The sequence below is a fragment of the Gavia stellata genome, unplaced genomic scaffold, assembly GCF_030936135.1.
Source record: "Gavia stellata isolate bGavSte3 unplaced genomic scaffold, bGavSte3.hap2 HAP2_SCAFFOLD_34, whole genome shotgun sequence".
NCBI classification, from domain to species: domain Eukaryota; kingdom Metazoa; phylum Chordata; class Aves; order Gaviiformes; family Gaviidae; genus Gavia; species Gavia stellata.
In genome coordinates this window covers 3,155,422-3,167,938 of record NW_026776320.1, presented here as the reverse complement: position 1 = coordinate 3,167,938, position 12,517 = coordinate 3,155,422, and the positions used below count along the sequence as shown (strand labels likewise).

General features: G+C 43.1%; 1 protein-coding gene across 1 annotated transcript in view; it reads right to left on the bottom strand.

Moving 5' to 3' along the window:
• Positions 1–11,988, bottom strand: part of LOC132320864 (ATPase family AAA domain-containing protein 2-like) — a 31,515-nt gene extending 19,527 nt beyond the window's left edge. The window contains exons 1-7 of the mRNA XM_059834489.1: positions 11,909–11,988; positions 5,279–5,387; positions 4,940–5,055; positions 2,982–3,156; positions 2,262–2,350; positions 1,756–1,915; positions 324–414 (exon numbers count right to left, since the gene is read on the bottom strand). Coding sequence (XP_059690472.1) covers positions 324–414; positions 1,756–1,915; positions 2,262–2,350; positions 2,982–3,156; positions 4,940–5,055; positions 5,279–5,387; positions 11,909–11,988 — 820 coding nt within the window. The remainder of the gene's footprint in view (positions 1–323; positions 415–1,755; positions 1,916–2,261; positions 2,351–2,981; positions 3,157–4,939; positions 5,056–5,278; positions 5,388–11,908) is intronic.
• Between the last annotated feature and the right edge of the window lie 529 nt (positions 11,989–12,517).

Below are 12,517 nucleotides of genomic sequence, written 5' to 3'. Positions count from 1 at the left end.
AATTAACAGGCTAAGAGATAATCCAAAGCATTACCGAACTGCAGAGAAGTTTTGTTACGTGGCTCGCAGCCTGATACCCTGCGCTTATGAAGCGGCCTCCTAATCAGAACTTTAGTCCTGAGGAAGAGGCCCCAAAGCTCTTTAATGTTCTGAGAGACAAGAAGAAAATTAAAAGAAAAGAAGCATCTAACTTTGTTTGCTCCCAAGGCGTGTCAGCTGCCTCACTCTGCAGCAAGGCACAAGAGCTCGGGTGCTGCCTGGTACAAGCTCAGATTCCTTAGGACTCAGTCACGTGCAGTGACTGACTTTGTTTTCAAGCTTACCAACACATTTTTCAGCTAGCTCTTCAAGAAACATGTCCAGTGGCTTAGGGGTCCAGTCTCGTGTGTGAATCTTGAAAATATCTTTTCTAGCCTGGAAACAAAATGGTTGCATTTTGGTTTGTCCTAAGTTTTCTCTTAAAAATAAAAAACAAAACACAAAACCACCTCACATTAATAAAAATACTTTTTCTCTCCAATTCAGCAAAATCTCATGCTGACAGGCTCATTAGTTCATCAAATTTGGTTTTCTGCCAGTTCATTCAAGGAAGACAGTCCTAGCACTACCTTTCAAATTGCTACAGTTACTACGAAGAACAATAATTATGACTCAAACTCCTGGCATTGATCCAGAAAATGTCAAATGTTGCCTGTCTTCGTGTCTGATCTTAGCAAGACTTTCATTTAAGTATTTCCTGGTACACAGATTAATTATGGCAGATTTCTAGAATTCTTCCACAGTAGGGAACTGTGTATTATATCCATTTCATGGCACCTCCTCTCCTGTTCCTGAAAGCAGATAGAAACTGGAGGCAAATGTGTGTTAACTACACTGCTCAGTGCACTTTTATTAGCCTTCACTCCAATAAGCATTTTATCCTTTTTCCAAAAAGTGCTACTAAAAGAAAAAGCAGTATCAGCGGTAGCCAGAGAAAAACCACAAAAACAGGGTTCCAGTTTTGCACACGATCGTCCCCCCAATATGTTTTTGTTGCTATATACCTATTTTTTCATTGCTTAGCTATTGCCATTGAACTAGAAGCTTCCCAAGCCCTGCACCTGTGCAGTGTACTTCACATCTTTGTCCAAGTCGCTGCTAACGAGTACCAGTAAGAATGTCAGATCCCCAAATACTTATAGGTAACGCCCAGGATACCCAGCCTGGGAACAGTCCAACACAGGTACGTCCACTATCCATTCATAAACCAAGAACTGAGAGCAAGAGCGCTTCAGGGTGAAAGTGCCTAATTGGATTAAATAAGTAAGCAAACATGAACCGCTTTGGGAATGAAAAATCTTAAGTTGCTCCAGCACCAGCCTTGGTAAAAGTTGTTGTTAGCAAAAAGGAATTCTTGCGTGCACACCATTTCTGTCATTTTCCAGATGAGATAGCAGTAATTTATAGCTAATTCAGACATTGATCCTTACTTAAACATTTCGGTGACTAGCAGCATCCCCTTTTCTTGGCTGGTCACAGTGAAACCAAAATTAATTCTAGAACTACCTACTTGTTGAAATCATCTTAGTCATATATATTCAGTACCAGATCTGCCCTCCACAGCACAACGCAGCTCTCTCCAGACATCCCTCTTTTGTCCAAGTTGTACAACACTGATTTCGACTTTAACTGCTCCGGGATACTGCACTGTTATGTGATTTTGTTACAAAGAGGGACTTTGCCACATTAGCATTAGGGTTGAGTTTAAGTTCTGACCTCTTTATTTGGCAGGCTGAAGAGGAACTCTCGATCAAACCGTCCGGGTCTTCGTAAAGCAGGATCTATAGAATCCAGCCTGTTGGTGGCTCCAATTACCACAATCTCTCCTCTGCTGTCTAACCCATCCATAAGTGCCAGAAGTGTTGATACAATAGAGCTAACAGAAAAATATAATTTTCATTCACTGGTTTAGTAAATTTTGTTACATTTTACATGACCTTCTCCAATGACCACTCAAAAAGGACAAGCTTTTATTGATGAGATGCTCCTTACTGAAAGACTCGTTTTAAGACATAAAAAAACAGACAAGGTAACACAGGTCTTGTGCTGCTATCAAGCTTAGTGAATTGTTTTCAATTATTGTTTAAAAACCATCTGAAGTTTAGTAGCATTGAATTACTAGTTTTCAGGACAAATGAATGTGTCACATGAAGTTAAATAGGTTGTGGTCTTCTTTTCACAAAGATCAAGCAGCTTCTATGTAGGTACAAAAAATGTACTACCTATGGATTTCGTCTTGTTCACAGGACCGCACAGGAGCAAGACCATCTATCTCATCAAAGAAAATAATTGAAGGTCGCATCTGGTAGGCCTAGAATGAAAACACAGGAATACTGACATAAGTAAACCAGCACAATTTTAAAGAGAAAAACGTCATGGTTGGAAAGTCACTGGAGCTAGATTTTTCCAGCTAGCATCAGGGATCTCTACTAATTGAGCTAACGGAGTAAGTGGCACGAGTAACAGAAGACAGCAGCTATGTCAACCCACTGAGACTGGGTGACAGGAAACAAATCATACCAGTAGTATTTACAGCTATTTGGCAACCACCGAGAACAGAGCCAGGACTTAATTCAATTACAGGTTCTGGAAGCAAGCTTCTGTTATGAATTTAAATGACCATGCTTGCAGCCTGCATCTGTTTCCCTCTGATCTAAAGCCACCGTCTCTTGCCTCTTGAAACCTCTTTTGTGGCTGTTTGATGTTTTTTTTTTTTTGGGGGGGGGTGCTTTGCGAGGTTCTCTCATTTGTTTTATTAATCTTTCCCAATACATCTCAAGATTTCAAGCCCCTAAAAAACCCACTGAAAAAAGAAACACTGACAATCCCGTTTCAGTGGAAGGAACTGACAAAACCCAAAAAAGAGTGAGTTCTTAAAAATATTGACCACAGAAAACTACAGTTACAACTCGGACAGAACACGTGGCACATTTCCACCTTACCTGATCAAACAATAAACGAAGCTGCCGTTCAGATTCCCCCGCCCATTTACTCAGGCAGTCGGCACCTTTTCTCATAAAAAAGGCTATTCTCCTGTCACCTTGGCTACATTCATTAGCAAGTGCACGAGCAACCAGTGTCTTCCCAGTCCCTGGAGGGCCATAGAAGAGACAGCCTCTGCAATTAAAAATACCAAAGATTCACATAAGAAAAAAACATCATGGCAAAGTACCTATTACAACCCTCATCCCTACAACACACAACTCTTCTCTCTAGCTTACACTTCACGTGTAAGAGAGCGGTAACAGCTGAAGCGTGAGAAAAGTCAAACCAGATGGAAGTTTTGTGTTCCTACACAACTCAACAAGGCAGTAAACAACATGAATAAAGAGGATCATGCAGATGTACAGAACCTTGAGAAATGATCGTAGTGTCCCAGAACAACACTTCCAAAACTGCTGACAAACTAACAGGGGTGGTTACAGCACAGTGGAGCCAAACAAGAACAAACTTCAGCACAGAATCTAAGACTGGGCTAACTTATGAATCACCAGTTCATTCTTCAATGATACACGGCACATTCATTCTTGTTTTCACAAAAGGCAAGATTTGATAGTAAAGCATTTAATTCTCCCGTAAAAAGCTTTAAGTTAGTGGACTTGGTCTCCCATTGCTGATGATAAATGAGGAGGAAGTCTGAAGCTGGGATATATAAATATAGCCATCAGATAAATATAGCCATCAGATAAATATAGCCATCAGCTAGAAAAGCCAATACACTGCTGTTTCAAAAAGAATTTAAATGAATAAAGAAGCAAAACACAGATTTTGTTGTCGTTCTTTGTAATACTTTTAAAGTTACTGAAAGCAAAGGATTAAAAGTCGTATTTCAATATACCATGATTGAGTTTTGCTGACCAAGAATATGTAAAGCTAACTAATAATTTCATTTCATAACTAAGTACAACAAACGCTGCAAGGTTCTAGTTGCAAGTCCTATCAATTGTAAACTTGATACTTGAGCACTTGAAAAAAAAGAGAGTCGGTGGGAGAGACAACTGGACTTCCAAGAAACAAATTACAGTTGACTACCAGTAGGTAATTCCTTCTTCCTGCTTATAAACTAATGAAGTTGACTTGTACGTAGAACTCAAAACAAAAACACTCCAACCCTGCCTTTTAAAGGCAAGACACTTTCAAAGTATATTCTCACCACACAGTACATCTTTGATCCTACATATATTCTGGATTCTATCCATTTTTAAGAAATTACTTTTTACTACTGCTAAAAAACCCCATCAACACTCCTGAAAATTTTGAAGCATGGAAACATATTGATACCTCAGTTGAATATTCTCATGAAAATGGGTGACCAGCAGGTCGAGGGAGGTGATTCTTCCCCTCTACTTCACTCTCATGAGACCCCACCTGGAGTACTGCGTTCAGCTCTGGGGCCCCCCACGTAAGGACAGGGACCTGTTGGCGCAAGTCCAGAGGAGGGCCACAAAGATGATCAGAGGGCTGGAGCACCTCTCCTATGAAGACAGGCTGAGAGAGTTGGCATTGTTCAGCCTGGAGAAGTGAAGGCTCCGGGGAGACCTTAGAGCAGCCTTCCAGTACCCAAAAGGGGCCTACAGGAAAGCTGGAGAGGGACTTTTTGCAAGGGCATGTAGTGACAGGACAAGGGGTAATGGCTTTAAAACTGAAAGAGGGTGGATTGAGATCAGCTATAAGGAAGAAATTCTTCACCATGTGGGTGGTGAGGCACTGGAACAGGTTGCCCAGAGAAGCTGTGGACGCCCCAACCCTGGAAGTGTTCAAGGCCAGGTTGTATGGGGCTTTGAGCAACCTGCTCTAGTGGAAGGTGTCCCTGCCCATGGAAGAGGGTTGGAACTGGATGATCTTTAAGGTCCCTTCCAACCCAAACCATTCTATGATTCTATGAAACAATGTCTGTTACCTTGGAGGTTGAATTTTGAATCGCTCAAAGACTTCTGGGTAAAGCAAAGGCAAAACGACCATCTCTTTTAAAGCTGAAATGTGGTCAGAAAGACCACCCACACCATCAAACCGTACCTAAAGAGAAATTCAAAAGAACACATTTTATATGTTAAAGAAAGCTGCAACCTTGATAAGGTTCCATCAGAAATTGTATGTCAGCACAAAGGAAATGCTCTGGGCAATTTTCAAACTGCTTGAGAGAAAATTGTAAACCAAGGTAGCTGTAGACAGCACGTTATTGAAAGCTTTCATAAACACTGGAAACATCTCACTGACACAATGAACTAAAAATACTTACTGAACAATCTGTTTGCATTGGATCAACGTCAGCCAGACGTGCTCCAATTTTCATTCGATCCTTGTGAATTCCCTTCAAATCGTCTTTCCGAAAGTTTAGTGGAAGACACCTGATTTGAATTAAGGAGAAAGAGAAAAGCGCTTTCTAACTTACGATGCAGCTAGAAGGTTTTTGCTTTTATAACAATGGCAAGTGAATGCAGAAAACCTTACAAATGAGCTTAAACTTCCTAAATAGTTAAATACGTGTTCAAATTGTTTTCTATTTAATGTCTGTGAGTAAATAAAGGAAAAAGGTCACTGCAGGCATTAAACTGGGTTTACTTCAACAACTCTTAGCACTTACGAATAGCCACACCAGTCAACACAGCACATACATGAATGCAAGCTCTCACTACTTAAAAATTAGATCAAATGTTCAAGGTTTTTATAGATTTAAGAACAAGCATTTGAGATTTGCAAAAATACACTGTTTTCAGGTTTATTTTCCCTCTCGGTGAGCACAGTAAAAAAAATCCATTTAAGCAAGAGAAAAATAAGAATTCTAAAGATCATAGTAAGACAACAGAAAGAAATTATGGCAGTTTATAATAGCACTTAAGTTGTTCTGCATGACAGCATTAAGTAATTTTCAGTTCACAGCCTTCCTCAGACAACAGGCTGCTTGTTCTTCTCTTAACTGTAATCTAAGTTTTGTACTGGTTTTCCATGACTATACATGCTGGAAAAAACATCCCACTGCTGTTACACTTGGCAAACCTTTCTGAAAACAATGTCCATTTGGGCTTCACAAAGAGAATTAAGCCATGGACAGACAGGCAGAAACACTGGGACTACTTCACTTTGGCTTTATCCAACTTTCCTCAGTATCTTAACTCAACCAAGCATTATAAGAACATTCATAAGCATGGAAGAAAAGTTAATTAAAAGTGAAGGCAGTTCTGATGCTAAGAAAATTCATTTAGAGGGCAAGTACATAAAAGATGCTCTGGTATGAAGACCTCTCTGCAACTGGCAATCCCAAAACAGAGACACCAGTGGCAAATTTCAACATTGGCTGTGCCCAAATTCTTTACACATGAAACACCTTCCAAATACATCCTCCCGCACATGCTCTCAGACCTGGAAGTCTTAAGCAGCCACAAGCACCTATTTCCAAAAAACAGGTTAAACAGTTTTGCTGCAAAGTACAAAGCCCCACACCTTACACAAATCAATGTATTAACAATAATTCACAGAATCACAGAATCACAGAATCACTACGGTTGGAAAAGACCTGTAAGATCATCAAGTCCAACCTGAAAAAAAAAAAAAAAACAAAAAAAAAAAACCACACACAAACAACCCACGCAAGCCAACCACCACACAACAACAACAAGGCACAACACACCAAAAACCAACCCACCCAACACCACACAGCACCATGTCCATCAAGCTACATCCCACAATGCCACATCCACACGCTCCTTGAATACCTCCAGGGAGGGTGACTCTACCACCTCCCTGGGCAGCCTATTCCAATGTTTCACTACTCTCTCGGTAAAGAACTTTTTCCTAATATCTAGCCTGAACCTCCCCTGGCGCAACTTGAGGCCATTTCCTCTAGTCCTGTCACTAGTCACTTGGGAGAAGAGACCAACACCCACCTCTCCGCAGCCCCCTTTCAGGTAGCTGTAGAGAGCGATGAGGTCTCCCCTCAGCCTCCTCTTCTCCAGGCTAAACAACCCCAGCTCCCTCAGCCGCTCCTCATCAGACTTGTGCTCCAGACCCCTCACCAGCTTCGTCGCCCTTCTCTGGACATGCTCCAGCACCTCAATGTCTTTCTTGTAGTGAGGGGCCCAAAACTGAACACAGTATTCGAGGTGCGGCCTCACCAGCACCGAGTACAGAGGCATGATTACCTCCCTGCTCCTGCTGGCCACACCATTTCTGATACAAGCCAGGATGCCATTGGCCTTCTTGGCCACCTGGGCACACTGCTGGCTCATATTCAGCCGGGTGTCGATCAACACCCCCAGGTCCTTTTCTGCGGGGGAGCTTTCCAGCCACTCATCCCCAAGCCTGTAGCGTTGCCTGGGGTTGTTGTGGCCAAAGTGTAGAACCCAGCACTTGGCCTTACTGAACTTCATCCGGTTGGCCTCAGCCCATCGATCCAGCCTGTCCAGATCCCTCTGCAGAGCCTTCCTACCCTCAAGCAGATCAACACTCCCTCCCAACTTGGTGTCGTCTGCAAACTTGCTGAGGGAGCACTCTATCCCCTCATCCAGATCATCAATGAAGACATTAAACAAGACCGGTCCCAAAACTGAGCCCTGGGGGACTCCGCTTGTGACCGGCCGCCAGCTGGATTTCAGCCCATTCACTACAACTCTCTGGGCTCGGCCATCCAGCCAGTTTTTTACCCAGCGAAGAGTGTACCTGTCTAAACCACGGGCCGCCAGCTTCTCCAGGAGAATACTGTGGGGAACAGTGTCAAAGGCTTTGCTGAAGTCCAGGTAGACAACATCAACAGCCTTCCCCTCATCCACTAGGCGGGTCACCTGGTCATAGAAGGAGATCAGGTTGGTCAAGCAGGACCTGCCTTTCATGAACCCGTGCTGGCTTGGCCTGATCCCTTGGGTATTCTGCACGTGTCCCGTGAGCGCCCTCAAGATGAGCCTCTCCATAACCTTCCCCGGCACCGAGGTCAGGCTGACAGGCCTGTAGTTCCCCGGATCCTCCTTCCGACCCTTCTTGTAGATGGGCGTCACGTTGGCAAGCCTCCAGTCATCCGGGACCTCCCCCGTTGACCAGGACTGTTGATAAATGATGGAGAGCGGCTTGGCAAGCTCCTCCGCCAGCTCCCTCAGCACCCTTGGGTGGATGCCATCAGGCCCCATAGACTTATGAGTCTCCAGGTGGCATAGCAGGTCGTTAACTGCTTCCTCCTGGATCATGGGGAGCCTATTTTGCTCTCCATCCCTGTCATCCAGCTCAGGGAGACGGATACCCTGAGGATACCTGGTGTGGCTGTTAAAGACTGAGGCGAAGAAGGCATTAAGTACCTCAGCCTTTTCCTCATCCTTCGTGACAATGTTCCCCGCCGCATCCAGTAGAGGATGGAGATCCTCCTTGGCCCCCTTTTTGTTGTTAATGTATTTATAGAAGCTTTTTTTGTTGTCCCTCACGACCGTGGCCAGGTTGAGCTCTAGCTGGGCTTTCGCCTTCCTAATTCCCTCCCTGCATGACCTAACGAGGTCCTTGTATTCCTCTTCACTTGCCTGCCCCTTTTTCCAGAGGTGGTAAGTTCTCTTTTTTTCCCCGAGCCTCAGCATAAGCTCCTTGTTCAGCCAGGCCAGCCGTCTTCCCCACCGGCTCTTCTTACGGCACAGGGGCACTGCCTGCTCCTGCGAGCAGGACATACCAGTGCAGGCAGAGGACGAGGAGGAGACCCTACCTGATCAACGACCACGGAATGTTAGCAGAGGTTGCCAGTAACAACCCAGAAGTTCCAAGCTGCACCACCCTGTTGGAACTCTACTATGGAAGGCACCTGCAGCCCAGCAGTTGTCACACGGATGTACCGTATACGTAAGGGCACGTAGGGAAGTCTCAGCCTGAGCACTGAATACATTTAGCTCTTGCTGCCAGGAATAACAATACCTTTTTCTGTTGTCAAAAGAAGGAGAAAGTCCCTAGCCAATATTATGCCATAGCAGAAAGGCTTGCTAGTAAGGCTCATTTTAGTAGCTTTGTAAGATCATGAAAAAAACCCACTTACTTTGTTATAAGTTTGTCGAACAAAACAGATTGATTTGTAATGGTGTAACGACTTTGTTGAAGTCTGCAGCTTCAGCGGACCTCCAAATCCCCGTTTTCTTCATGGACTTGTTGTGCAGCTTTTGCATCAGCTCCGGTCTTCAGTGTTCTGGTGACTACAATGCATTAATGTATAAAATATTTTGAGACAGAAAATACGTTAGTCCCTTTATTTCACCGTTGCTCTAGTAAAATGTAAAAAAATCTGCAGTGGCTTGATTTTTTCTTTAAATACTGAATTGGAAGTTATTGTCATCACCACAGCATTCAACTTAAATTAATTATGTTTAAACTACCTACCTAAAAGCATGACTTGTATAGCAATTTTTTAATAGACTGGGAAGCCAATCTGATGAAAACAAACACGCAGCTTTTGTTCCATGCAGGAAGCAAGTTCATTCCAGTTACTTCTTTCTGGAAAAGTGAAAGCAACAAATACCTCTCTCTAAGGTGTTTTTACTCCATTCATGTCAAATTGTATCGAATAGTTTTTTTAAAAAAATATTTATGTGGGAAGTCTCTTCTTAAGATGCGTGGTTTTAGTCCATTGTTTAAGCATGCATCACTCATTTTCTGCATCCTGACACAAAAGCTCTAGAAGATAAGAAACGTCTCAAGATAAACTCCCAAATAGCAAAGAACTCAAACGCTTGCCTGCTTTAAAAACGATCTGCCCAGTATTTACCACACAGCATCCTTTGCCACGGGTCTGTTACTTGCACTATCATTAAAACAGTTAAGAGAGGTCAGTGAGGAAGTAGTGCACAATTAGAACTTGAATTACTACACACAAAGCGCATTTCAGGCCCCTTCCTGCGTTCAGCCCATCCATGGCTGGCAGGACGCTGCCTGGAAATAACGCATTTTCCCAGCTGCCAGCAAGCAGCCTCACAGCACCAAGCCTGCTTCTGTACTCAGCACAGTGATTCAGTTCCAAGGTGAATCACTGAACTTCAGTGACACCTTCCCCACATCAGCGGGTTTGTGCGCCTCATGACTGAATTACTTTTTAACTCAAATATTACCTCCTATTTGCAAGAACGATTTTCAATTAATTTGTGTCCTGCAGACTCCAGAAAATCCGTGTCACAAAGAAACCTGAGCTAAGGAACAGATTCTCAGGCACTAGTGCCTAAGTGCAGGCTGGAATTCAAGCTGTGTTCTCCCCAAGCCTGACAGGAATTAATAGCATATCCTTCTATTCTCACCTACCTCTTTCCTAAAACTCGTAGGAAATTCACTATCTTTTCACTATCTATTTTCACAACTTCAGCTGCTTTGGGTTGATAAGTTCAGCAGTTTTTGTGGCCAAGTTAAATAGATGGAGTGACCAAACACAATCCTTCTCAGAAACCAGAGTAAAAAGGAATCCTAGGGAGTTACCACTACTTACCTTCTTTATATTCTTATTTTTTTTTGGTCTGACTTTGGCTTTGCCAACCGCCTACATTAAGAAAGAGAACAGAGGAGAGAAAGAAGAAAAGAATTATTGTATTAGAATATTGTATAGAAGTCTTGTATTGTACTGTTCCCCATCAAGACTAGGGAACCTGACCAAGTTTGTAATCCAGTGCTCCACATCATGCAAAGAAAAGCCTGTGGACCACACTGAGGATTCAGGTCCCAAGTCTGCTGCGTACCATATGCAGACAGTTCGGTAAGGACGCAACTTTCCTAACCGGCTAATCTTGAAGTCTCAATAGTGCAAATAACATCTCAGTAACCAAAGCGGAGGAGAGATCTCAAAAGAGTTGGGAAAAGATGCACGTTTTTTATACAAGCAGAAGACTTTTACTAAGAAGAGTGATTCTCGTTCTAAGACACTGACACTGACATTAACATAATCATACTGCCCCGCACATTTTTAGCTGTAGATTTATCATGACATGACTCATTGTGCATGCTTTCACTTTTCCTTTTAATTCTATGAATTGAACAGGGATTGGACATCTAGAAATACAATACCTCGTAAAGTGTCTTCAATTGACATTTTCACTTAATATTTCCATGCTTTTGTCAAAGCTAGAGTCTGAACAGGGCGGCATGTTTTTTCTCATTGATTTCAAACAGTGTCCACTGAAGCATTCAATTTTGCCAGAGGAAAATTCCTAGGGAAAGAAAGAAGGAAATAAGAACATATTAATCTGAACCATGTATGTTGAGCTAAGAAGGGAATTCTCCCTCCTTTAGGCAAGTTTATTCTGTAAGTCTCATGACTTGATAGTGGTGCAACTCATGGCAGGTAAGCCTTGAACCACTTCGGCACCAAGAAGTAGCCCTCAGAAAAAAAACCCAGCCAACCAGCTTTCAAAGCTAAAGCTCCTCTCCGCCACACCTTTCTTGTGGACAACTTGAGCTTAATAGCCTTTGAAAAAATTATTGCGGCAAAACCTTTCAGATAAACTTAGTGTTTCATGAAAAAACCCCCACCTTTTATTTCAACATTGGTTCAGAGAAGCAGCCAAGCTTGACCTTGCATGTCCTGGGATTAAAATCTAGTTAGGAGAGTTTTTCTCCTCTTTCCGTTCCATTTGTGACCTCATTTGGAGGGATATTAAAAGATTTCCTTCAGGAGGATGGCATTTATCCACAGGAAGCCAAAGGGAACTCAAGATACACTTCTTTTATTACCATTGATCTTGTTCACATTGGTATTTCTGCAAGGAGGATGAGTACTATCACTTCTACTATGTGAGGAAAGCTGTGATGACCATGAGAGGTGGCTTGTTCAATTTACAACCCAAGGTTTCATTAGGAATACCCCAAACTACATCTCACACTGAAGAAGGCAGAAAACCGACCAGATTCTTCTACTTCTTGACACTAACTTTACCAAGAGGTACTTCCATTAGTAGTTGATGGAGATGGTGACAGAAGCGTGAAGAATGTCACTACAGGAGGGCAGTGATGCATGCGTAAGGCCCATGCAGGGCCATGCAATGAGAGCTGTGGCCACCTGCTGCTGAGGGGTCAGCCCTGAGCCACAGAGCTGGGCAATCCTGTAACTGTCTGACGGTCTTCTCCTCAGTCAACCTTGAACAAGTCATCCCCACCGTTCACCTGACAACTTCTCATGATAAGACAGACCTTTTGCACGAGGAGGATTTCCATCACCTTTCCTTCATGGCTCGTTTTAAGGAGCACCTCCCTTCCAGCAGTCCTCTGGGCTGGTGGAGCAAGGCCTCATGAGACGCCTCCCGTAACTGGCTTTTGAATTGGGGCATCTGAGATGAAACCCCTGAAGACATTTTCTGCTTCTCAGATCCAGCACAGATGGATGTAACAAGACCTAAAGCTTAACAAGAGGCAGTCGGATATGTCAGAGTCACCCTTAACATTTTTCCTCTCAAAGGTTTAAGAAAGAAATCATAACAGAAAGCCTTTCAACTATTTTTCAATTTGACAGAGCCCTAGGTTTATTTGAAGAAGGCAGGGCTTTGTG